This window comes from Grammomys surdaster, unplaced genomic scaffold (genome assembly GCF_004785775.1).
Source record: "Grammomys surdaster isolate TR1022 unplaced genomic scaffold, NIH_TR_1.0 150, whole genome shotgun sequence".
Classification (NCBI taxonomy): domain Eukaryota; kingdom Metazoa; phylum Chordata; class Mammalia; order Rodentia; family Muridae; genus Grammomys; species Grammomys surdaster.
The window spans coordinates 20,442,647-20,468,577 of NW_021604608.1; the positions used below are offsets into that span (position 1 = coordinate 20,442,647).

The 25,931-nt window shown below is 42.3% G+C and overlaps 1 protein-coding gene across 15 annotated transcripts in view; it reads right to left on the reverse strand.

Moving 5' to 3' along the window:
• Window positions 1–25,931, reverse strand: part of Apbb2 (amyloid beta precursor protein binding family B member 2) — a 333,919-nt gene that overhangs the window by 151,945 nt on the left and 156,043 nt on the right. For 10 of the 15 annotated variants that reach the window (XM_028765367.1, XM_028765365.1, XM_028765360.1 and 7 more), the window contains 2 exons: window positions 17,289–17,389; window positions 7,041–7,856 (listed from right to left, as the gene is read on the reverse strand). In XM_028765367.1, the coding sequence (XP_028621200.1) occupies window positions 7,041–7,856; window positions 17,289–17,307 (835 nt within the window). In that variant the 5' untranslated portion in view covers window positions 17,308–17,389. The remainder of the gene's footprint in view (window positions 1–7,040; window positions 7,857–17,288; window positions 17,390–25,931) is intronic. The other 5 variants (XM_028765368.1, XM_028765366.1, XM_028765361.1 and 2 more) reach the window with 1 other exon arrangement.

Here is a 25,931-nt window from a genome sequence, read left to right on the forward strand (position 1 = left end):
AGGGAGAGCCTCATACACGCATCATGGAGGCCTGTCTCTTGCTTTCATGGAGCTTGAGTCTAAGAGGCACTGTCAGAGCTGGGCAGCACATGATGGGAGGAACATGGCAGCACACTTGGAAATGTTGGGGGCTGGGGTACAGAGACTGGATCTCCTAAATGTTCTATAGAGGTGACAGCCTTTGAATCAAATCTTAATTGCCTATAGACATGGGCATATCCACCAAGACATAATTTCCATTTTCCAGCTTCTTTTGATGACTGCCATACATTCAGTGAGCAGAATAAAGTCAGAGGTATCTAGCCCTGAGGATCCATTCAACATGCCTAAATCCCAAGACTATGGGACAATGGAAGTTCTGAACAGTGTGTCCAAGGACCTGGCTTCAAATGCCAGCAACAGTCACCTATGTTTGAAAAGAACAGGACTGGACACACTTTCCTGATAGTCTTAGTCATTCTGTTATCATTCAGTAGGAGGCAGTGTGATCAGTTAAGTTATAAATATATAGACAATACCCGGATCAGATATTGATTAAAAACATGACATCAAATGGCCCATTCAACACATCAGGGTTATTTGGGGATATGCAGATAATCTCCATTTTCATTTGATTTATCATAACTATTTACCAAGCTCACCTGTATTCCAGGTACTGACAACACACAGACCCAGATGTACCAGTGTCTTTCAGGTTTACAAAGTCTTAACTAAGATCATCTCTCTATATGGGTAATTCACAATTTAAAAAGCAAACTTTTGGAGGCTAAAGCCCAGTGTTTAAGAGTTAATGGTCAATGTTGCTCTTGCAGAGGAAACTAGTTCAGTTCCAAGAACCCGCAACTCCAGGGTATCCAACATCCTCTTCTGGCCTCCATCGGCAGCCACCCCTTCCCCCAGCATGCACATACGCCTTCACAGACTCATATACACATAAATAAAAAAAATTTTAATATCCACAAGGTAAATTTAACTCTTATATCCTACCACCGTACTGATAAAGATCACCAATGGCAGCATTTATATTTGGTAAACCTTCGTCCCTGCTGCACCCTAGTCCAAGACCTCTTTCTATATGCTCTCTTTTCATCTTTAACAGCGAGTCTATGCAAAAGCTGTGACCACCCCATGCTTCAGCCCTGCAGGCAGCATGTCTGGAAAATGAACGAGGGAAGCTAACGCTGGAGCCCATGCTCTCTACAAGCTAATGGAGTACTGCAACCACAGTCACACTCTCTGGGCTCTGCTAGTTTCTGTGTATCCTGGCTTTGTGCACCTCAGCCGTGGGTTTACACAGCTATTATGCATGTTCCATCTCAGACTGCAGTTATAGTTTAGTTGTAGAGACAGTTGCTTAGCTTTTGCAAGGTTTTTATGAGGTGAGGATTAGAGGCACATGGGGCAGCAACAGATATCCATATCCTGTCTCTCAAATCTGGGAGGCTAATAGACATCTTAAGTTACAACTTTGAGTCCTGGAAGAGTCTAAACGAGGTGCCTAACAGAATGCCAAGCAATTTACAGAGAGACGACACAGGGTCTGAGCAGTGTGTACTCACCTGACTCATTCTATCTACCTGGTGCCTCTGAAGGAAACAGACCTGTGACAAAACTCTAACCAGATCCAAAGCCCTCACTTTAAAGACCCACTTTAAAGACCCAAACAATGTGATTTGTTCCAGAACCAGGGTTAAGGGACACTAACTTCCCCAAAGCCCCGTAAAAGCCCAGTAATGTCAGAGATGCTTTTCTTTTTGCAAACAGCCTCTTGTTTTCTCAAAGGACAAACAACGCAGGAGAAAAGGCAGCAACATATTGTACACATGATTCATCAAGCAAATATGTCACTGCAAAGCTGGAGGGGACAATTCAGAAAGAAAGAAGAATATGGAGCGGTCAGTCCCAGGGTTGGGAAATGCATTTTATTTTATAAACAGCTCTCTAACTCAGAGAGGATGCCCTAAGGTACATAAGAGGCTCTTCTGGTTTTCCGAGGTTCCCCAAAATGCAGCTCAAGATCCAAAGACAACTCTATTGTGACTTAGTCATAAAACAGACACTATTGTGATCCCTGTGTACTTAACACAAACCAAACCAAAATTTCAGTGCACACGTTTTACACACAACTAGGGTACTGCATGCTAATGCCTAAAGAATATTCACTATCACTTTTTGTTTTCTTTCAAGAGGAAGTATTCAAATTTACCATTATTATCTTGAGTAAACAGACCGTATAAAACTTATACTAATTTGCCTTTATAAGAGAAACATGCAATTCTTCATTTAAACTTGTGGTTTAAATGAACACTAACAGTATTCATCAAGTGTGAGGTCGAGACATACTGATGCTGAAGAATCACTCAATTTCTTTCACTGTTTCAGATTCACTTTTAGAAACTCTGACAGAAAAGAGAGTGTCCATTTCATGAGGAGTCTACACACTGGCTCTAAGGCAGTTCTAAGAGGGTTCCCCAAATTATTAATGGCACTAGACTGAAACACCAGAGCCTGCCCAGTAAAATGGGGTCCAGGATCTCAAAGTGCCCATTTTGAAGGAAAATACAAAATTGGTTTACAGTTCTTTTTTAAAAGATCTATCTATCTATCTATCTATCTATCTATCTATCTATCTATCTATCTATCTATCTATCTGAGTGCACTGTAGCTGTCTTCAGACACACCAGAAGGGGGCATTGGATCCCATTACGGATGGTTGTGAGCCACCATGTGGTTGCTGAGAATTGAATCCAGGACCTCTGAAAGAGCAGTCAGTGCTCTTAATCTCTGAGCCATCTCTCTGGCCCTGATTTATAGTTCTTGAAAAGGTTATATATTTACCTTTTTAAAGAATGTGTATGGGTGTTTTGCCTGTGTCTACTTCTGTACAGACATGCACACAGTGCCCATGGAGGGCAGTCAGAAAAGGGCATGAGGACACTTGCAAGCTGTATTATAGGCAGCTGTGAATGTCTATGTGGGTGCTGGGGACTGAACCAGGGTCCTCTGGAAGAACAGTTAAGCCTCTAATTGCAGCCTTGGCTTATAGTACTTTCTTCATTGTTTGTTTGTTTGACATAATCTTGAATAACAGCTAGCACATTCTTCTGAATCCCTCAGATGTAAAATGCCTATTATAAGTAACTCATCAAGAGCCAGAATACAGTGATGAAGTCAGAACACCTGATGTTAGAGGCCTCCCTGTATCTCAGTAATGAAGGGTCTCTAATACCAACTGTGAGAGTAAAAACCAACCACACCTTCTCACCAGGTCAGAAACAGCCAATCCACCAACACTACAGGCCAAGTACTGAGCCCGAAATGCAAGTGGGCATGGGGTGAATGTATAGGCTTCAGAGCACAGAAGCCTCACCACATCCTCTTGGCAAAGAAATGAAAGACATATTTCAGGAGTCACAAATAGGTGAGGTAAGGTTTACATGTGGTCCTCATCACAGGTCCTTCTTGACTGACACAATCAATACACAAAAGAGCAGAATTACACTAAGGATTCATGGATGAGGAAACCTTTAAAATAACTCACTGAACTTGTCCATGGTAGCTCAGTACATAAGAGACTGAAGCCGGAGCTGGGGAGATGCTTAGTGGGGAAAGCATTTGTTGTATTACACACTAAGTTCAGATCCCTAGAACCCAGGGAAAAAGCTGGGTATGATGGCACACTGGGGTGAGGAGCAGGCAGATTCCTGGAACCCATGGGACAGGCAATCTAGCCAATGTGAAGACAAGGCTCAGAAAGAGACCCTGTTTCTGAATGAATGAATGAATGAATGAATGAGCGAGCGAGTGAGCGAGCGAGCGAGCGAGCAAGCAAGCAAGCAAACAAGCAAGCAGTGGAAGGCCAGCAAATGGCTCAGCAAGTAAAGATGCTTACTGCCAAACTAGAGAATCTGAGTTTAATATCCAGACCTAATGGCAAGAGAGAATTGACTCTTACAAGCTGTCCGCTCATCTCTCCAAGTGCACTGTGGCATGCAACATGAATGCGTACACTTGTGTACACACACAAACAATAATAAATAAACAAACAAATATACAATTATTTTTTCTTAAGCAGTGAAGAGCAATAGAAGACACCCGGCATTTCTGTGTACAACACGCAGATGTAGGTACCCACATGCATACGTGTGGTCCCCAACACAAATCCACACCAAAAAATTATAATAACAACTTAAAGCTCTTTAACTTGGCTGTTGGAAATAACAGTATTGCAATAAATACTTCTATGCAAAAATATCCCCCGAAACAAATAGACAAACAAACAGACAAACAAACAAAAACAACTACAACAAAACCAGAGAAAAAGTCACTAGAATAGAAAAATGGAAGGAAAGGCCATCCAGAGACTGCCCCATCTAAGAATCTATCCCAACTGCAGACACCAAACCTAGACACTATTGCTGATGCCAGGAAGCGCTTGCTGACAGGAGCCTGGTATAGCTGTTCCCTGAGAGGCTCTGCCAGAGCCTGACCAATACAGATGCGGATGCTTGCAGCTGACCATCAGACTAAGCACAGGGACCCCAATGGAGGAGTTAGGCAAAGGACTGAAGTAGCTGAAGGGGTTTGAAACCCCATAGGAAGAACAGCAATATCAACCAACCAGACCCCCCAAAGCTCCCAGGGACTAAACCACCAACCAAAGCGTACACAAGGGGGTAACCATGGCTCCAGCTGAATATGTAGCAGAGGATGGCCTTATCTGGCATTAATGGGAGGGGAGGCCCTTTGGTCCTGTGGAGGCTTGATGATCCAAGATAGGGGAAAGCTAGGACACTGAGGTAGGAGTCGGTGGGTGGGTGGGGGAAAACCCTCATGGAGGTAGTGGGGAGGGAGGAGGGAATAGGGGGCTTGTGGAAGGGAAACTGGGAAGGGGGATAACATTTGAAATGTAAATAAATAAAATAAACAATTAAAGAATACCAAACTATCTCCCTCTCTCCCATACCTTTTGCTGAAATCCAGAGCCTTGTGTAGGATGAGCAAGTGATCTACCTCTGAGCTACCTCTCCTCTCCAATCCACATACAAAATACATCCTCTAAAATGTGAAGCATCGACAGTCTCACCCGAAAATATTTTGTTTTAACTTTTGACATGGAATTTTTACAAACAAAATGTTAAGAACAAAACAACAAACCCTTGTAACAATAACCCAGCTTTAATAATTAGTAGTTTATGTATTTCTGTGGGGATTTTTAAATCCCCATCATAGTGCCCACCCTACCTCAAGTATTACTTATATACAGTTATCTCTTGGTGTCTGCAGGGACATTTGTTCCAGGACCCCCATGGACACCAAGATTAGAGGCTGTATGGAACATTGTAATATACATGTATGTAAATTATTATTCTACTATTTTAGAAAACAAGGCCCAGAAGAGTCCAAGTACATGCAGGAAAGCTGTAATTTTACCCCAAATATTTTCATGCCACAGTTTGTTGAGTCCACAGCTATGGAACCAATAGCTATGCAAGGTCATCTGTATCATGTAAATTATGTCATCACATACATTATTTATATTTCTAAGAGGTGAGATCTCTAGAAATAATATCCCCAAAGTTTGATAAATTTTTCAAAAATGATTATAAATGTAGCCATATGCCTAAAACGTTTTCTAGAGGAAATACTCTCCCTAAGTGGTGCTCATCACTAAGGGGAGGGGCCTAGAGTAGGGGAAAGGCTTCAACTCTTCACTCGCCATTTTCTAGTCCATTTGAACTGGACTGCAGCGGACACAGCATGTCTGCAAGAGCCGTGAAAGGCTATGGCAACCACAGAAAGGTCTTGAGTCTGGCTGGATGTTCAAGGACCAGTTTGAACAGATTCAACCACTAGCAGGTGACAGTATCCATTCCACAGGACAGGAATTCTCTAAATGGGTAAAAAGTCACAGAGCACTGAGGCCACAATGCCATTACTAAGCACGATTATGACTCTGACTATGTGCAGGGCCAGACAATGGGAGGATGAACTCACTGGCTCAGCCTCCCTCCTGCCAGAGCCAGTTCCAGCAGGCTAATGAAACTTAATGCAGAAAGAACCAGGGTTTACAGGCATTTCAAACCACTCCTTTTTTCTTCCTCTTTTGAAAAAGTCAATTAACTCTCTCCTCTTTTTAAAATTCATTCCTTGTGCCTTTTCTGCCTAACCTGTTGGAAAATGTTATTTTGCTCCCTGGTGTGCCATCTGGTCTACCTGACTCTGAGCTGTGAGTGCAGGTGCTAGGCCACATGTGTGGATGTTATTTACACTGAATTCATTCAGCACAAAGGGCTCTAGAGCTTACAATTTTCTGATTGGTCGAGTGGGAACTCTGAGACCATGAGGTAGAAGAGGGGCTGAGTTTCAGGACTCTCTGCAACGCTGTCACATAGTTCTTACAAACAGATACAGACACAGACAGAAGTACTGACAGCAGAATCACCAAAACTTAAAATCCTGAATGTCTAAATATATTTGAGAGTACCACCTTTCACTTCCAAATTTTGCTTAAACAGACTAATAAAATATTCCCCAGTAAAGGTCAAAAAGAAAATGTCTCTAAAGACCTGACTTTTAATGTTCTGAACTTTTTAAGTTTTCAAAGGCTTGAACAGGAGAAAGTTCTAAGAATTTCAAAATAGTTGGTTCTTTTAGTTCAATTACAGCCTGCCCTTGGCAACTATTTTTTTCTTTTATTATCAAGTTTAACAAAACTTGATGCTTCTAGTCAGAACACCCAAGACCAATTCTCCCAAGCGCTAGCAGTCAAATGACTACTACAGTGATGACAATTTGACACAGCTACAACCAATGGCTACTTCTTTTATGAAAATGTGTACCAGAACAACTTACAGATGACCCGAAATGAAGCAAGCCCACAGTGTGCTTGAGAAGCATAATGATAGTTTCCATATACTGCCTGACTTTACTCCTCTAGCTGGAGACAACTACTCACAGCCAGGAGAGATTTACTCCACTGCTGGTTAAAAACACCAATGGAAAAGTACCAGGTGGGGTTGTCCTATTCCCAGGGGTACCTGTTTCATCTGGGGAGCTGGGGGAGGCACTGTCTTGGGACAACGTCGTCCAGCTGGATTCCTCATCACTTGGTGCCAGGTTCTGGATCCGATGGAGAGCACAGTCAGTTTTGGCTCCTGTTTTAGGGTGGTCTTTCTTGGTCTCTGGGCTGGACGATACTGTGGCTACTTGGCCATCCTCAGGGCTGGACTGGGGTTTGTTTGGTTTCTGTGGCAGCAAGTCCCCATTCCCAATGACTACTGGGGCCTGGCCTGGGCCTGGCTGGGCTTTCTCCTCTCCAACCCCTTGGCAGGGGCCCAGGTTCTGCCCTAGCTCTCTAGCCGAGGTTTCCAGGTCTGCATAGTAATTGAGGAAGCTCTTAGTTCTCCTAGGCTGGGAGGGCAAAATCTCACAGCCTGAGGACTCCTGTGGGTGGACATCTTTAACCTCCAGTTTTTCAGAGGTTAAGCTGATGACCGCTGCAGGACTGAGGTTCTTGTTGGGGTCCTGTTGCCCCTGTTCTGCAGCCTTGCGGAGCTGGTTCTCCCCATTCTTAACCAGCTTGATGTTGGCAGAGCCGTTTCCCAGCAGAGGCTGTACAGCCGGATCCGAGAGGCCCATGGCCGCCTGAATATTAGTCAGTGCATATTTTTTCCTGCATTTGGGGGGTGTGCTGTTCTTGGCATCTGAGTGTTTGATCTCTGCATTTAATAGTTCATTGTGGGAGGATCGGAGATTAAGGGTATTCGGTGGTGTGGCTGGGCTGTTCCGATTTGCAATGTCTGTGGTTCCGCTGCTGGCCATAAACACTGCCAAGGTGCCAACACCTGAGTCAGCTGTGGGGAACAGAAAGGAAATTGGTTGTAAGTCACAGGTCATGACCAAACACCTTAGCTAGTATAATGTGAGTGACCACTTCTAACAGAAGACTGTAAGAACAAACACTTCTGTCAATGAGACCTTCTTATGGAAATGACCTACTTCATTTCATAATGGATTCCTATGTTAAACAGAAGCAAAGAAAGGCTTTATTGTGGAAACCTAAAAGCTAATTTACCCAGAAGTTGCGAAGTCATAGGGTCTACATTTTTTACTTAGCATAAAGAACTTGTTTTTCCACATTTGTGTTTGAGTATTTTCATCTGGTCAGCAGTCTTTAATCGCCACAAGTTTGAACACTATCCTCTTTCCAAACCGCAACCTCAGATCTTTAGCTTTAAGCCTATAGTTTCTTTTGGTAACATCATCATCAACAAGAAAATTGCTCTGACATTCTTTCTGAGCTTCAGGATTCTTAACTAGCCCAAAAGGTCATTGTTTAATGACGGTTTCCTCTAGTTATGTTTCAGATTGTATTCTGAAAACCTCCATTAGAACGTGCTAGCATCTTCGTGAACACCTTTAATTTGGGCACAGTGCTACTACTTGTAGAATTAAAACAAAAAAGCTTTGAATAAACAGCTTCGTTTCTCAAGAACACAAGCAAGTATACATATGCATTCACACATGCATACACAAACAAAACTATTACTAGAGATGCAGCCCTGGGCTATAGGCAACATGTTAGAGCCCCCCAAGGAGCCTGAATGTATACTACTGAATTAAAATAAAACACAGGCTTGGCTGTTTGCAGTCATCACGTGCTGTGGCAAAAAATGCCTAGGAAACGAACTGACACTTGCATTTATCTCAAACGCTCTTTGTACCACCAGAGATTTATTTCGTATGTCTCCTGCTAGGAAGAAAGAAAGGATTCTCAAGCTGCTGTCTGTGAGCGATGGCTTCCTTCTTATCTGATTCTTGGCCATTCAGACTTATGTGATCTCCACAGCAGTAGCAGAGGGACCAAGGACAGCTTCTTCCATTCATGAAATTGTATTCTGGCCACGCCCTCTCCCTGTCCTGGGCAAACAAGGATCCTCATAGAGGTATGGGCAAGAATATCCCTGTGATGGGGCGCTGAGAGGCATCTTTGTATCATCAATATACACAGGGTTGGCCATTTTAGAAAGAGCTGTCACAGTTTCTTGAAGTACCCATTCACTGCAGGCATTCCTTAGTAACAGATGCTCACGTGGCCCATGAGACAGTTAAGGACTGTAATGCCCAGTGGTCAGACTTTGGATCCTCTCCTTCAAGGCTATTAGTTATAAAGACCACTGCTTCCTTAGGCAGCATTCCAATCCTGAGCTCTGGTGTCTTGTTTTAAAGTAATAAAAATTACAGTGCTTTTTCCTTTTAAACAATATTCTGTCAATTAATTTTTACATTTCAAAAATGACAGACTACAAACCCACATAAAGTTTTTCTCAAGACTTATCTATGGCATAGGGAGTTACTTTTATACTCTTGGGTATTACGAGAAAGAGGAGCCTAAGTAGTTTCCCAAAAGGCATGGCAGAAGTTTCTAGGAGGCTGTTTTATAATGTTAGGTATTGAACCCTGAGAATGTTACTAGGAAAACATTCTAGTCTACTTTCACTCATAACCAAAAATGTTTCTAGTCAGAAGACAGGCAGCTTAAGGATTCCTTGCTGAAATGTCAACATTCAGAAGTAGGAAGATGTGTCTGAGAATATACCTCCTCTCCCAGTTCCTCAACTGATTGCCTATCCCACCCACTCACAGACAAAACAGAAGGGCTGGCTTTAGAAGGAAGCACACAGGCTAATCCCTAGAGGTGGAGGATTGCTTATGGGAGTTAGCGCATCAGCTAGGACAGATCATGAAATAGCTTAAGGTTACCAAGGACAGTTCTAGAAAGCATGAGGCTATGGGAAAGAGGCTCCCAAAGTGAAAGGTGATAAAGTTAAGACCACAGACCCCCAACATCAGTGAGGGCGAATGCTAACAATCTGCCTAGGCTTCTTGTACACCGAGTCTAGGACAAATTACTTCTCTGAGAAATGGGTTCAATATGCCTGGTTGATAGAGAATTCTGATGAACACTGGCAGGAAGCCCAGCATAGTGCCTCACAATACACCTGTGCCCCTCACGTCTGTGTGTTCGAGTTCTAGGCAGTAGAAATGATTCTTACTGCAGACACATGGAGAGTTGAGCAGGCAAGAAAGGGACAAAGAAGCTGGGTCTATAAGGGCTTCATTATAGGGTAGGCATCCAGAAAATTCCAAAGGTTGCTGCAATAGGCCAGTCAAGACAACTAAGAGAGGACAGAAGGACTGAGAAAGGTCACTTAAAGTCTGACTGACTTCCAGTTCTTATCCCATCCCTCTTGACCAGGCCATACTGATGGAGGTAGGTGCTCATCAGCCACAGGATTTAGGGGCAAGACTGAGTTGAACCCAGTGACCTAAACAATAGGCTGACTTCCACCGTATCAGCCCCAGAGCAATGACACAAGTGGGTGGAAAGTGACCTGTATAAGACATGCCATGAAGAATCGAGTAGGAAAAGACACCAGCGTGAGGACGGGTGGGGTCCAGGAAGCAATGGGGGTCTTGATTGGGTTTCATTGAGAGGGAGGGCTGGCAAGATAGAACAGCATTTGCTAAGAAGTTCAGTCCGGGCGATAAGAAAAGAGATGGACACAGTGGGCCTTCCCTAGCAAGGATACATACATGAAGAGGGAGAAGAGAAGGAAATACCACAGAGGGAAATGGACCCTGGGATCTAGAGTGGGACAAAGTCACAAAAGGGTAAGGAATTGGGAGAAGAAAAGATCACAGGATTAGAAGTACAAGGAACAAAGGGACAAAGAAGTGTTATCTACCCCTTAAAAGAACCCCAGTGATTTGGACGCTTTTAGGCCAGGACCGGGACTGCGAGGGTGCAGTGTCCTGTGGATGGTTCTTAGGCAGAGTCAAGGCTCAGGAGCCCTGGAGTCAGAAGGCCAAAGGTTTGGAAGAATAAGCTGTCCACACCTGACACGCCAAGGACAGAAGCAAGCAATGCTCTGACTCTACACGTTCTTGTCCTCCTTCCCCGTTAGCAAACTCCACTCTTCTGTGAGTCACAGTAGACACTGCCTCTTTGTAAAGATCTCTCCAGGCAGGACTCCAGGGCTCCTGGCCTCCACTCCCTGGGTCTTTATGAAAACATCTCTGGTACACTTTAGTAAGTTTGGAGGAAAATGAATATTCTCTGTCTATAGAAATGAAAGGCCGGCATGTCCTCTCTTGCACTATAATCTTGGCTTCTTTTGATCTCTCTACTCACTCAGTTTCAAATGTTCATCTTTATCCTGCTGTATTTCCCTACAAGACCGTGGCGTCCGCAACCAGCATGGCAGAATATAACAACAGATATCTGTAGGTTAGGTTGTAAGTAACACTAAGAGAGCATGTGTTTCATTAACATCTCAAGAAATAAAATTTCAGTCAACTGTGATGGGACATGCCTACAATCTAACACTTCAAGGGATGAGGCAGGAGGATTGTCACAAGTTTGCAAGCAGCATGATCTATATGGTGAGATTCAATCCAGCCTGGGTTACAGCAAGAGCCTGTCTTAATACCTACTATCCTAAATAAAAGTCTAGGCAGCCGATTACTACTGTTCAGTTAACAGAAGGTTCATTTTTTCTGGAAATGGGGATCAATGGTCATTATCTCAGCTTTACCCACACACAGAAGCTGAGCAGGAGTTAAATGAAGCCCTTCAATCTAATATCTAGGTCAATTTGTCTTGCTTCTTTGGTCTCAGCTCAAGGAAATTCTTGCTGAAATCTGCCACAACTCCAGAGACCAGAGAGCAGCCGGTGGATGTTTTGTGACAGAGCTGGCTGCTGTATTCCTCTCTCAAACATGACTGGTCCTCAGAAGCCAGCCGACTGAACCTCGTGCCTCCATGTGGGAGCCCCGGGAGGCCCAGCCAAAGGTCTGCTGAATGTACATGAATGTTCTGGTTACTTCTGTGATATCCACTAATCCAACTCTGGGCCTTCTCTAATCCTTGCCTTTAACACATCTGGCACCCGCACCTTTAGTAAAATGGAAGGGAAGAAAATTGAATAGACTAGGAAAGCACATCATACCACTTTAGTAAGTTCAGAGAAAACGGATATTCTCTGTCTATAAAAATGAAAAGACGGCACATCCTCTCTTGAACTATAATCTCGGCTTCTTTCCATCTCTCTTGTCAATGTTTAGGACTCTTCAGCCTGTCATTTTCAACACTGGAGCCATGCTCAGACTACAATCGATAGCTTGTGACTTTAATCAACTCCATGCTAGTATTTATTTCTTATAGTCTCAGGAAGGGTCTTATTGAGAGCAGAATGGTCGCACACTTGTTCTGCAGTCAAGGATAACCATAACTGTGAGCTACTCACCTATACCCAAGTGATGGGACAGGGAGTTTACTATCATGCCCTGTTCTTCCTCCTCCTCCTCCCCCATTTTTTTTTAATATATATTACCAGAATTTCCTTTTTATAAACTCTGGCATCCTTGTGAATCTATTTTCTCATTCATAAAGTATTTATCAAGCATCTACTGTTCAGCAGACTCTTGCAGTCCAGGAAGACAGCATTAAACAGGGTAAGCACAGCTGGTGAAGATGAACACACAATGCCAGTGGCCACAAGGACAGGCCTTCCACTCCAAGAAGGATTTTCGTTGGGATTCGTGACTAGCTAGCACACCCACCATGACTCTCTAATAACACTGTCCAGTCAGACTGTGACTGACAGTTAATAGTATTGTCTATTTGACAAAGTCTAATGTCAGCTAGGAGACAAATCTCTGTTCAGATCTATAAGAGACTTTCCCAGGTTGTGTAGGCATGGAGATCTGCACTAAATATGGTGGTCATATTCAGTCACTATTCCAGGGCCTGGGGGCCTGGGGCCCTGGACTGACTAGAAAGTGTTGTGAGCATCAACATTCAGGGCTCTCTCCACTTCCGGGCTGCAGAGGGACTGTATCCATCATCTGCTGCCATGACTCCTGCAGTGATGGATCTCGTCCTCAGACTGACAGCCAGAGGAAACCCTTCATTCCCTCCCTTGTTTTAGGTATTTTATCACAACCTGAGAAAAGTAACTAATACAAAGGCCCAGCACTAATTCAAGGGGATCAATTTCTATTTCAGAGATACAACCAAGCTTAGATTTAAGAGAGTGACAAAAACAAGTGTCATGATTCTCCTGTATCCCTGAGAAATAACTGTTACCTTTGACACACACGTCTTCCTCCCTTTCCTGTTAATACATTCTTGGGGAAGAAAACCTTCCCGGCACCCATTCCCTCTCATTCATTTCATCTTTCCCCCACTACTCTGCTTTAGACATGTTGTAACAGTGAACAAAACTATCAGTCTAACAAATGAGAAGGCAGAGAGAAAAGATGAACGGAAGGCAATGCTCAGATCCCTGCAATAGACTGAGCCTAAATCTGATAACTCTGGGTTTCTCAGGCCAGCACAATGATGTATCTGTTTATCTTGCATAAATCTTGAACTTTTTTGCAACTACAATAGCTTCATCTAGAACAAAAGTATCTTTTGTATAAAGCCTATCAAGACTAAGTAAGCCTGAGCCTTTTTAATCCCATAAAGACAGCCTCTTCCACCTAAGGGCCCCAACACAGGTATAGCCAGCCATGGAGGCCTTCCGCTAACCCAGAGATCTAACTGGTGAAGACCTGGGTTGGATCCCACAATGAGAAGTATGAGAAGTGGCCGCCCATAATTTTTTTTTTTTTGTGGAGACTTCTAGGCTCCATCTAAGATGACAAGCTCCCCTTTCTTCAGACAGACTGCCCTTTCTCTCCCATGACATGGGGTGGGGTTAACACATACACCAAAGAGCATACAGTGTACCCCCCACTGGAAGAAAACATGCATATTTCTTTCATATTTCTTTCTTTTCTGCCACAAAATTTTATTCCTACTGAGAAATTAAGAGTAAAACTTTCTACCCTGCGGAATGTTGCCTTTTGAACTATGCCTCAAAGTACAAAGGAAATGAAATAAACTTAGGTTTTCCACCCCCTCTTCCTTTTAGGGAGGGAGAGGCAAAATAAAGCGGTTTCCTGGTATTATCTACAAAACCAAACCCTCAATGTGCCAGGGGTGGTAAGAGGCCCTCTGTGAACAGAGGCCAAAGTTAGGAGAAGGCAAGCCGGGCCACAGGGTCAGGGAGAAGGCAGGGTTAGTTAGTACCATGGACTACTGTAGAGCTGGGAAAGGGATTTCACAGACTGACTCCTTGAGTCCATGAGAAAGCTGTTTTAGCTTCTATGCCTTACCCACCTGAGGGTTTCCTGTGCCCTTTGCTCCCAAACTGCCCGAGGACTAGCTCTGTTCAACAATGCAAGGGAATTTAAGAGATCGGAGACCCGCAGAACAGACGAAGAAACTGAGACCTTATTTAGCACAGGTTAGTCATTAATAAGTAATACATTTTAGACAGTATGTTTGACATAGGGAATGTACATAACTTCTATTTGTCAGTTATAGAAATGAATATGACATGTTTTTTAAGGAGCAACATGATCTGGACAGCGAGAGAGGAAATGATTGCACAAACTCATCGTGTCTGAAGTGGGTAAGGAAACTCTTATCACAACACGGTATTTGAGATGGATATACAAGGTTAGAGAAGGGACAGCTGGATTAGATTGAGGGATGGGCAGGAAGCCACTGGTGGCTAAGAAGAAAAATATCACACCCTGTGGTTGTACTGAGTGGCTGCTTGGGAAATACAATGCGGAACGGGTGCATCTCAGTGAGAATTAGAAAATTATACAGATGTGATTCCTATCCCAAGGAATCTTTGTTCATTTTAAGGCTACATCCATGCTTTGGAAAAGCCTCTGTGTCTTTTAGAGAATTTATTTATTATTTAGAATTTATTTCTAATGACACTCTGAACTTCCATGGTCATGTCTGGTGAACACAGTCAGTGCGCAATTGCGGGAACACTGATGTGGACGGAGAAAGCAGGCCTGCTGAAGAGGAACACTGCATGCTTTCTTGAGCAACCGATCCGCTGACTCTCAAGCCAATTCCAAATGGAAATAACATTAAGAAAAAACAAACAGCAAAATCTGTGAAACAGGAAAATCATTTTACTTTGCTGTGTCCTGAGACCTGCCCAGAGGAACTTCTGAGCTCAGTCTACAAAGACAAACAGGAATTTTCTAGACAGATGACAATATAAAATCTAGAAGGCTTGCTTTGAAAAGCTGGCCTGTGATCACAGCCCCCTGGAGCTGGAAGATGGGACTGAAGGCAGACCTCATCCCAGATGGATGTCGGACGGATTTCCCCTCACCAGTTGCCATGTGAATTTCTAGGGTTGGAGCTTAGAACAAGATACATCATGGAAATAAGACACTTGATTTTCTTCTAAATGTTGGTATCTGCTACATCAACACCCGAGAGTACTAGCTTTCTTTTAAAATTAAGTTTGATAACTGTTTCTGTACCTTACTGTGGTGATCTGAATAATAACGGCCTCCACAGGATCCTATATTTGAATGCTAAGTCATCAGGGAGTGGTACTACTTGAGAAGATTTAATTTAAGAGGTATGGCCTTGTTGGAGTGGGTGTGTCACTGTGGGTGTGGGGTTTAAGACCCTTATCCTAGCTGCCTGGAAGCCAGTATTCTGTTAGCAGCCTTCAGATGAAGATGTAGAACTCTCAGCTCCTCCTGTACCATGCCTGCCTGGATGCTGCCATGTTCCTGCCTTGATAATAATGGACTGAACCTCTGAACCTGAAAGCCAGCCCCAATTAAATGTTGTGCTTTGTAAGACTTGTCTTCTTCATAGTCTTTCACAGCAGAAAAATCCTAATTAAAATACCCTCCATCCCATGCACCTCCTGGGGAGTAGCAACAATCCCATTAAGATTACCTAAAATCTCTTTTATTTTATTTTGTTTCTTTATTTGTTTAGTTGTTTGATTTTTCAAGACAGGGTTTCCTCTCTGTATCCTTGGCTATCCTGGAACTCACTCTGTAGACCAGGCTGGCCTCAAACTCACAGAAATCTGCCTGCCTCTGCCTTCTGAGAGCTAGGATTAAAGGCATACACTACCACTACCCAACTTTAAAAAGACATATGTATTTGTTTTGAGTTTCTAGAATTAACATATGTATTTAAATATGTATTTATTTAAAACCCATTCCCTCTTCAACCATGGCAGCATATTTAGGGGCCTCTAAGAATCAGCTCTAAACCTGGTTCTCCTGCAGGAGCTAAGTTTTATACTATTTTCTCTACAGTTTTTTCTTAGTAAAAGTGGCTTTAGAGGGGCTAGAGAGATGGCTTGGTGGTTAAGAGCATTTGCTCTTCCAGAGGACCTGGATTCTATTCCCAGCACCCATACGGTAGCTCACAATCATCTGTAATTATAATTTCAGGGTTTCCCATGCCTTCTTCTGACTTCTGCAGGCAACAGGCACATATGTGATATACATACATACATACACGTAAACAAATATATACATATAGAATAAAAATAAATGAACCTTAAAATAAATTTCTTCCCTTTATATACTAATAGCAAGTTCAGTGTTCACTTTGTTGTTGTTGTTTTTTTAACCTCTCTGTGGAAACATAATACAGAGTTTTATGTAACAGAGAAAGAGGTTTGAAATTATTTAATGATAAGGTTAACTTTAGACTTACTTAGACACTGACCCATGGCTAAGTCTAACTGGTTTAAAAACTCAGAACAGGTACCTTTCCAGGGAAACAGAAGCTACGTACTGTTTGGCACTTAGCTCTGAGTTCAACTCAAAGGTCACTGCAACTGCTTGCTTCTTCTATCACTGTGAGGTCCAGAATTAAAGCCCATCCCACACTATGTGTAGAGTAGCATCTGCCACAACATAAAAAGAGGGACATGCAATAAAATCAAGGTAGTCTTCTTTAGGCCTGGAAGTAATCAGATTTAGGGTCATGGAGAACCCTGATTTGGGGAACTCTTGTCTTGATAAACCCTATGACCAGAGAAGCTGTTTACAAGACTCAACAGCAATACCTTGTCTTCTGCCCACAGGGCAATAATCAACATACAATGCCAGGTGGTGAAAATTGAGTTGAATTTCCTGCTATAATCAACTACAACCTCTTTACATGACATTGGTGGTAAATAACAATATCCATGTGGTTAATTCAAATGACCTTTTATTTTTTTAAATACTTTTTCTATTATAAGTATAAAGAACATTGAGAATGTTAAAATGCTATTTTAGTAAAACAGGAGTTTAAGTAAAATAACCCTCTACCGCACACTTTATCAAGCTTTGACGTGCAACCGTTTCTGCGTGTTGAAGTATATAGAATCATATCTGACCTGGAAGTACTTCTGACATGGATCGCTCTGACCTGGAAGTACTTCTGACATGGATCGCTGGGCGCCAGCAATGGTGCAGGAAACGGGTTATAATTTGCAATCTAAAATTGAAAAAAGCAAAAAATCATTTGAGATGTTAGAACCTCAAATTACACAACACAAGGGGAAACAGGCACAGGACAAAAATCCCTTCCAATTACAGTGGAGAGTATAAAAAAAAAAAAAAAGGTAGATGTAGATTATGCGTAAACGTTTGCTGACTTACAATGCTCATGCCACTTTTCGTTTGAATTTCAATTGCCATGTAACTGCATTTTTCACATTAAGGTCTCGCCCACCCCAGGCATGTCTGCCTGTCTCAAGCTTCCAGTGTATTTTCTTGCCAAACAGACACACAAAGCAGAAGGCCATAATAATAATAATAATAATAATAATAATAATAAAATCTAGTGAACTTTGCCTTGTGAAATTTAAAACTTGGCTGAAAACAAAAGGGGGCAAAAATCATGGTAAATTTTTTTTTTTTTTACAGAGCTGACAAAAATTATCATTGGGTGAGTGTTCTATATAGAGCTCCTTGAAATTATTAAGAAAACTATGAACAAATCTGCAGAAAAGTAAGCCAGAGATGGGGATAAGAGCATGACAGACACAAGCGTCCAGTAGACAGAGAAAGATCGGTCCAAAGTAAATAAATGGTGACCTGAGCCATGGCGGCCCTGCCGGGTGAGACTTCAAAGACTGAGAAACTTAGTGAAAACTTAGTGGATCTGGGTGTGCGGATAGGAAAAGTGCACTAAGGCGTATCACTGAGAAACGAATATTATGCACCACCCCATGGCCTCATCTAACTTTGTAAAACTTTATTTATTTATTTATTTATTTATTTATTCATATTTTTCATATTATCGGGGGCAGGGCAGGGGCAGAGGCTGACCTTGAGTGCCCTCCACTGTTGTTTCCATTTTACCTTTTGAGACAGATTCTCATCTCTCAGTGAACACAAAGCTCAAACGACTGGCTAGACTGGTTGGCCAGTGGGCTCCAGGGACTGGCCTGCATCTCTGTTCCCTCTCCCCTTCTCTCTCCCCTCCCCACCAGCCCACCGCCAACGCTAGGGTTACAGACATGCACCATCACATGCGTTTACATCGGTGCTAGGAATCTCAATTCAGATCCTCACGCTTGCGAGACAAACACGTTACCCTTTGATCCATTTCCCCAACGCCTAATCTGAGTAAAATTAGGCATGTACACGAGTGCAGACAAACGCACACTCACACAAACATGTACTTTCATAGACATTTTCCTAAATAGGGGCTGAGGAGATCCCTCAGTAAGTGAAGTACTTGCCATAAAAGCATGAGAAATTGTTTAGATCCCCTAAACACACAAGCAAACAAACAAAAACAAACAAACAAAAAAACAAAGGCCAGGCATTATGGGGTATGCTTTAATACCTGTGCCAGGGAGGTAAAGATAAAAGAACCCTGGCCCTACCTTAGCTGAATTAGCAAGCCTCAGTTCCAGACCCTGCCTCACAAAACAAAGTATGCACGCAGTTTTTAAGGAAAGACTGTTAAGGGTGACCACTGGCCTAAACACACACACACACACACACACACACACACACACACACACACCATGCCTGCCTGCTTGCTTCCCTGCTTCCTGCTATGATGGTCATAAACTCACCCTCTAGAACACGAACACGAACACACATACACACACACACACACACACACACACACTTTCTCCATTATGTAAAGTACAAAATGAGGAGAAACTTGTGTGTCAGAACAAGGGTCAGGGGTCAGGAGATGAAGAGGAAGTAGCAAGAGAGCAGCCCCCAGGGATTCTGATCAAGAAGATGCACTTCCTGACTGATGCGGAAATCCATCAAGTTGTGTCTCCCTGAGCTGTGCCCTCAGGTGCACATTTCTGTGTGCACATTACACTTCCATGAAAAGTTACATGCTGGAGGGTTTCTAAAGTGCCATACAAATTGAAAAAACTCTTACCTCCTAAGACTCTTGCATTCTAATCTACCCTTTTCCAAACTAGTAACCTTTAATGGCATGCCTTCCAACTTTATGATTTAGATAATGACCCGACACCTGGTCTGCTGGCCCACAGTCCATTTCTAATTATGTTTCCACATGCTGTGGAGCAGGCTCATTACTCTTTCATAATTGCAGGGGTGGGTTTGTTTGGCTGTCCTGAAACACCAGGAGATGCCGCTTCTGCATCCAACCGTCTTTGCTCTGTGCACGTCTCTGCTCCTTAAAGCATTTCACAATTCCATCTTTGTCTTCAGCATGGTGCCTTATATAACATGCACAAAGAAGAGGCAATAGATATTCCAGGAAAGTGAACACAGAGAAAGCAATACAAGAAGCCAAGAAGAGACTCAGTTGCATAAGTGCTTCCTGCATACTTCTATTGTAGACAATCCATAAAATAAAATATTTCTGTTCCCTTGACCTGAATAAGTCTCTTACCTTTAATATAGGTCAGGATCGGATATTCTTCTAGTCAGGGCTGTTAGCTATGCAGTATCTATTACATATTCTGAGCTTGGCCTGCACTGTGACCATATATGATTATTGTTATTTAGTCAATGCTTGCTCTGTGCCATTATTTATAGTACTATGTATTATATATTCCCTGCTTGTCTTAGGCTGGTAACCATAGATTACCCATTACACAGTGCACACTTGCCTGCACTGTGCATTACGCATACATCAGGGATTCCTCTAGTGAACAAAAGTCCTTCTTTTTCTCACAGAACATGCAGCTAGTAGGGAAAGGGGTATTAACACGAAAGTGCTTAAGCGAAGAAGTGCGTGCCTTCTAGAGGCAAAGAACCCAGCTAAGGGACATAAAGAAGGAAAGAAGAGGTGCCAGACCTAACACCCAGGATAATGATGTTCAAGACGCATCGTAAGGCAGGATCAGAACGTAGCTGAGAAAACATTTATCCGACCCTACTATGAGCAAGGCATCCCTGGCCTTGAAACTGAAAACACAAATTTTGAACTATTTTTCCTTGGTAATGTGGAGGCTTAAAAGTGAACAGTCACACCGATATGTTTACATTTCTGTATACTTGATCTCCAGCTGTGAAACTGTTGGGGATAGCTCAGGAGGTGTGGCCTCATGGGGAAGGTGTATTAATGAGGGCAGACTTTTGAGGTTTTGAAAGCTCACCCCATTGCAGTTAATTCTCTAGCTTTCTCTCTCTGCTTCATGCTTGTGGACCAGATGTAAGCCCCTTAGCTTCAGCACCATGCCTGCCTGCTTGCCGCCATGCTCCCCGCCATGATGGCCAGAAACTCACTCTCTAGAACTGTAAGCCTCAATAAACTATTTCTTCTATAAGTTGCTTTGGTCATGACAATTCTTCACACCAATAGAAAAGTAGCCAGGAAAGGCTTCAATAACACAGCCTGACTCTACAGTGACAGCATCTTGAGAAGTTATAAAAGCAGCACACAGACACACTACTTATGTGTGTAGTTTAAGAACGATCTTCAGTTGTACAACAGGGCAGCCGCTGGTAGCAACACAGTTATTCAAAGCTTACAATGTAACAAGCGCAGTTTAAGAACTGAATTTTTAATTTTATTAAACTGTAATAAATTTAGACATAATTTGATAAGTTGATATCTGTCAGTGGAAAATATTTAATTAAGTTTGTGACTTTATGTATAGATGAGTTTAATTGTTCAAATACATTTTATGAAACCTGAACACAAACTGGGTACTGCCAATCAGTGTTTTTTGCAGCTGAGTCCAGTGCTGTTGAGTGTAGAACAAATTGAGTTAAGGGAAATTGTTTAACTTCACTTTCATTTTAATGTGGTACTGGGGATTTTAAACAACTCATGTGGGCTGTGTGACATTTCTTTTGAAGAAAAAGTTAATCAAAATATTAACATTAAAGCCCAGCAGAAATGCCACCTCAGCAGTAATGTGATGGATTCTGCCAGCATTCACTGCAGGTGCCCAGCTTTCTGTAAAATCACACTAAGGTAAAAAGAACAAAAACACCAAACAAACAAACAAACAAACAAACAAACAAAAAACACATAAAAACCCCCTTAGGTATTAGTGCCAAGCCACTCCAAGTTTTGCATTAAGAATATACTTGTGGGGGCTGGGGAGATGGCTCTGTCAACATAAGAACCTAGGTTCATATCTCCAGCACCCAAGTAAGGAGCCACCAGGCACAGTGGTATGTATGGAGACAGGAGGCTCCGTGGGGCTTGCCAGCCACCCAAGACTAATGAGAAAGCCCCAGGTTATCTCTGAAGGGACAGGGACAGCTCCTGATGAGCTCCTGATGAAGTTGCTCTCTAACCTTCCCACGCATGTACACACATGCACACATGAACACAGCACACAGCACACACAGAGTTGTGACTCTCAGATGAAGCATAAAGGCACTGAAGACAAACAATAGCATCAGCATTTCCCCCTCAAACAGAATTTTCAAGTGTGTCATCAATGAAGTTCCAGTGTACGGACATGTTTCATGTTAACCAAGGCTAAGTTAAAGCCAGCAGGACTACAAAGAGAGCCGGCCACAGAGATCATAAAGCACTGTAACAGAAATACACTGGTGAATAAATGAGTGGATGAATGAATGAATGACCCAATTACATTACTAGTTACGTACATTACATAGTACATAAGTAGTATATACTTTTAAATGACTCAAAAGAAAAATGAAACTGAACTTTAAAAAAAAAAAAAGAATTCTAGTTTACCTCACCCACCCCCAAATACTGACAAACAGTCTGATCATTCTCCTCTCTGAACTCACTCTATTGTCTCTCCTGTCCACTCACTTCAAACATTGCTAGGTTTTAGATATAAACTGTGTTCTCCAAGTGTCCATCAAAGTCTTGACCATAAGGGTGGAACTGCTGGTAGGTAGTGCATCCTCTGGGAAGTGGAATCTAGTGGAAGTTCCTTAGATTGCTGAAAGTGTTTCTTCGTTCTGGTTAGTTTTTTGTTTGTTTGTATCAATTTGACACAAGCTAGAGTCATTTGGAAAGATGAAATCTCAGTTGAGTATCTGACCACAGGTAGGTCTGTTTAACGATTGATGTGGGTGCCCAGCTCACTGTGGGCGGTGCCAACCGTAGGCAAATGGTCCCGGGGTATAAGAAAGTAGGCTGAGCAAGCCATGAGAGCAAGCTAATAGGTAGCATTCTCCCATGGCCTCTGCTTCAGTTCTTGCCTTGAGCTACTGTCCTGATTTCCCTCAGTGATGGACCGTGACCTGAGAGTTTAAAGAAGAAATAAATTCTTCCCTTCCCAAGTTGCTTTTGGTCATAGTGTTTCACCACCACAATAGAAACCCTAAGACATTAACCTATAACCTTCTGATAATTCTAGCTAGAGGTTTATTATAAAAGCCTGAGCCTGGCTCCTGACCAATTGCATATCTCTGCTTCTGGTTCAAAATGCAACCACTTGGTTACTCCCACAGTCACTTTCCCCACTGCCAGCCATTGTAACTTGACTTTGTTAATTTTCTGCTACTGTAACAAAATACTTGAGACATTTAACCTATAAACAAGAAAGGTCTGTTTTGGCTCACAGTTTCTTAAGTTTCAATTCAGAGTTGTTTTGCTTCATGGTTTGGGGCTGTGGCAAGGCAGGACAACACAGCTGTAAGTAAAACTGCTTACCTTAGGGCAAGGATGGTGAAGGGAAGAGACTGGAGTTCTACAAGCCCATCTGAGAGAACAAAAGTGAATGAAATAAATCTCCCACTAAGCCCTCACTTCCAAATACCCCAAGGGCTTGGCACCAAGGGAATTAGGGAATATTCTAGATCAAAACTACAGCTGTGACACAGTTCTCAAAAGAATGGAGATAGCGTAGGAACCACGGCCACAGCCTTTCTTTTTCTTTGTGTTAGCTGACTCTGATATTACAGTACCACAGCTGAAGGACATTACATTTGTTTGCACAACTCCTCTCTGGCCTCTATGCAAACCTTCATCTCTTCTCAAATCCACACTTACACCTTACCCTCAAACGGCAGGAACTAAGTTCTTTAGACCACTGACAATCTTCAATCTTTCACTAGCCCCAAATACCTGCTTTCCTAGAGCACATCCCCAATACGATCTTGTCAGATTTCACATCTCTCCCAGCCTAAGACTTTATAAGACTTTACTTTCTTGAAGGAAATTTCATTAGGTGATTTACTGACATAAAAAAAACTAATTTTTTTAGAAAGAAAAAAATAAAGTTGGGGTTCATCTCAAAGGGCAGATTATCAGGCAAAGAACACCAAGGCTCCTGAGGAAAAGCCACCTGAGGCTCTCCTATGTGCAGAATCCTGTTCTTAACACTGCTGTTCATCATACTGAGGAATATATGTGTGTGTGTGTGTATGTATACACAGATACATATCTCTGTCAACTCAGACAGGATGCTATGCACTAGAGTCATTAATTCAAAATGCTAGTAAATTCTGAGGAAAGCCCCCAAAATATTCAGTACAATTATCTTTTATTTAGAATCTTTGACTTCTGGAGTCTTCAGTGTATATTATCACAGTAAGCAATAACTTACATTAACTTACATTCAGGACTTCTAGGCATGGCTATCTATAAAGATACGTGTGGTTTACTTGAAAGAGTATGCGGTCGTGCTCCAGAGTACACAGTAATCCTGGATACTGTGACACACATCATTCCAGCCCACCACCCTTTCTTTACCCCCTAAGGAGGTCAAGCCACACCTCAGCTTCTCAGCTTTGAAAATCAGGACCTTAGCTTTGGGTTCTGACTTGTCACTTGGTTCCTTTATGGTGCCTGGTGTTTGTCAGGGGTTCAGATGTCTTCAATCTGACAGTTTCCCTGAGGATCAAATGGGCAATTGTATGTTTGTTGCTTGCTTGCTTGCTTGCTTACTTGCTTTTGTACCTTGTATGTTCTAAACACTCATAAATGACAACTGCTACTACTGTTGCCAACATCTTAAACATACATGATCTGTTTCCTCCTCTAGGCTGAAAACTTTTTGAAGAAAATCCAAGTGTTCTGGAAAGCTCTGTACACCCAACATAAGCACCCTAAAAACCTTGGTGGGTTCAGTCTTTCTTCCTTCCCTGCCTTGTCCTAAATTTTTGTGACAATGTTCACAAATAATAAAGTGAGTTCAATTTTTAATGAAAAAATTTCTCCTGACATTATTGAGATAATCATCATTTTACGCTGTCGAGCAAGAAGAGATGGGCTGTCAAAAAAACTTTATCAGTGTACAACTGAACTTGAAAATCTGCAAGCTTACGTTAGTTGAGAAATGCTTTTAGACACTGTATGCCGGGATTAAACCTTTCTATGGATGATACTGTGCTCTCCATCTACAAACACGTACTGAGTCAATCTTCAGGATTTTCAATATTTTCCCCTAAGAGCTACATCTCCATTTCAAGGTCTGTAAAATGGAGCAGCTATATCAAATGACCAGGGACCAGCACTCGTGTGACACTGACAGGGCCCTTATATCAATCCCTCTACCAAGGACGATCATATTTCTCACTTCCAGCAGCCCTGCTCAAGAGGTCCTCTGATGATGTTACAACTACAGACTGAGAAGCAGACACGCAGAGTTCGATAGCCTGGCAGGGGTCCCAGCAAAGGCGGTCCCAAGCCATTATCGTGACTTGGACCTGTTTATCTCCAACACGGTCTTGGCCACTGTGCCGCACTCATCAGGACTTTTTGCACAGTCTTGGCTCCACCTGAAGTCATTGATGCTGCCAGAGAATTCTTGCCACATTTTCAGGTTCTTTTCGAGTTGATATCTAACAGTTTCAAACACAGGCAAATGGAAACAGCTGCCGGAAAGCAAAACCTGAGTCCTTTTCCCTTACAGTTCAGGAAAACAAAACAATACAATTGAGAGGAAGTACATGAAATCTTATCTGACTCTGGAGGTAGCTTCTAAAGTCAGAGAATGAGCAAAACTCAACTTTAACCTACATGTTTAGTACAATACACAGTGCAAGTTAGGCGACTAGCGTGTGTTTACTTTTTTGATGTGCACATAATGAAAAGAATTTGATAAGCACATATACAGCAGAATTTTATTTCTACAGGGTAAAGAGTAAAAGTGCACACGCTGAATTCACATATGATGCTGTGCTCCATGGAGAGAGACTTTAATTTTTTATTCTGACGGACATTAATTATAATTACTAATATTATTTTGCCATCTACATAACTAAGCACACTACATATTTGCTGTAAACCACTGTTTTTTGGAGAGCCTACATTGAAAAACAGAGTAAAAACTGTAGCTCTCCTAAGGCCCCCAAGAGCCAATCCCACATTTGACTTTCTTGCCTTACAAAAACCCTTACTATAGATTCTAGTCTGTATCTCCCTCATTAAGCCTTCGCTAAGAAAGATTCCAAAACCAATCCTAAGAATAAATCAGAGAATGAATGTTACACACGGCCAGGAGAAGGATGCTGTCTGAGATGTCTGGGGAAAACAAAAACCAGAAAAGAAATACTCAACAGAGATCATTACACATAGGTTTCTTTTCCACATAAGGGTTCCTTCTCTAACTGCACCAGAAAATCTTAAGAGGAAGTAAAAGAATTATGCT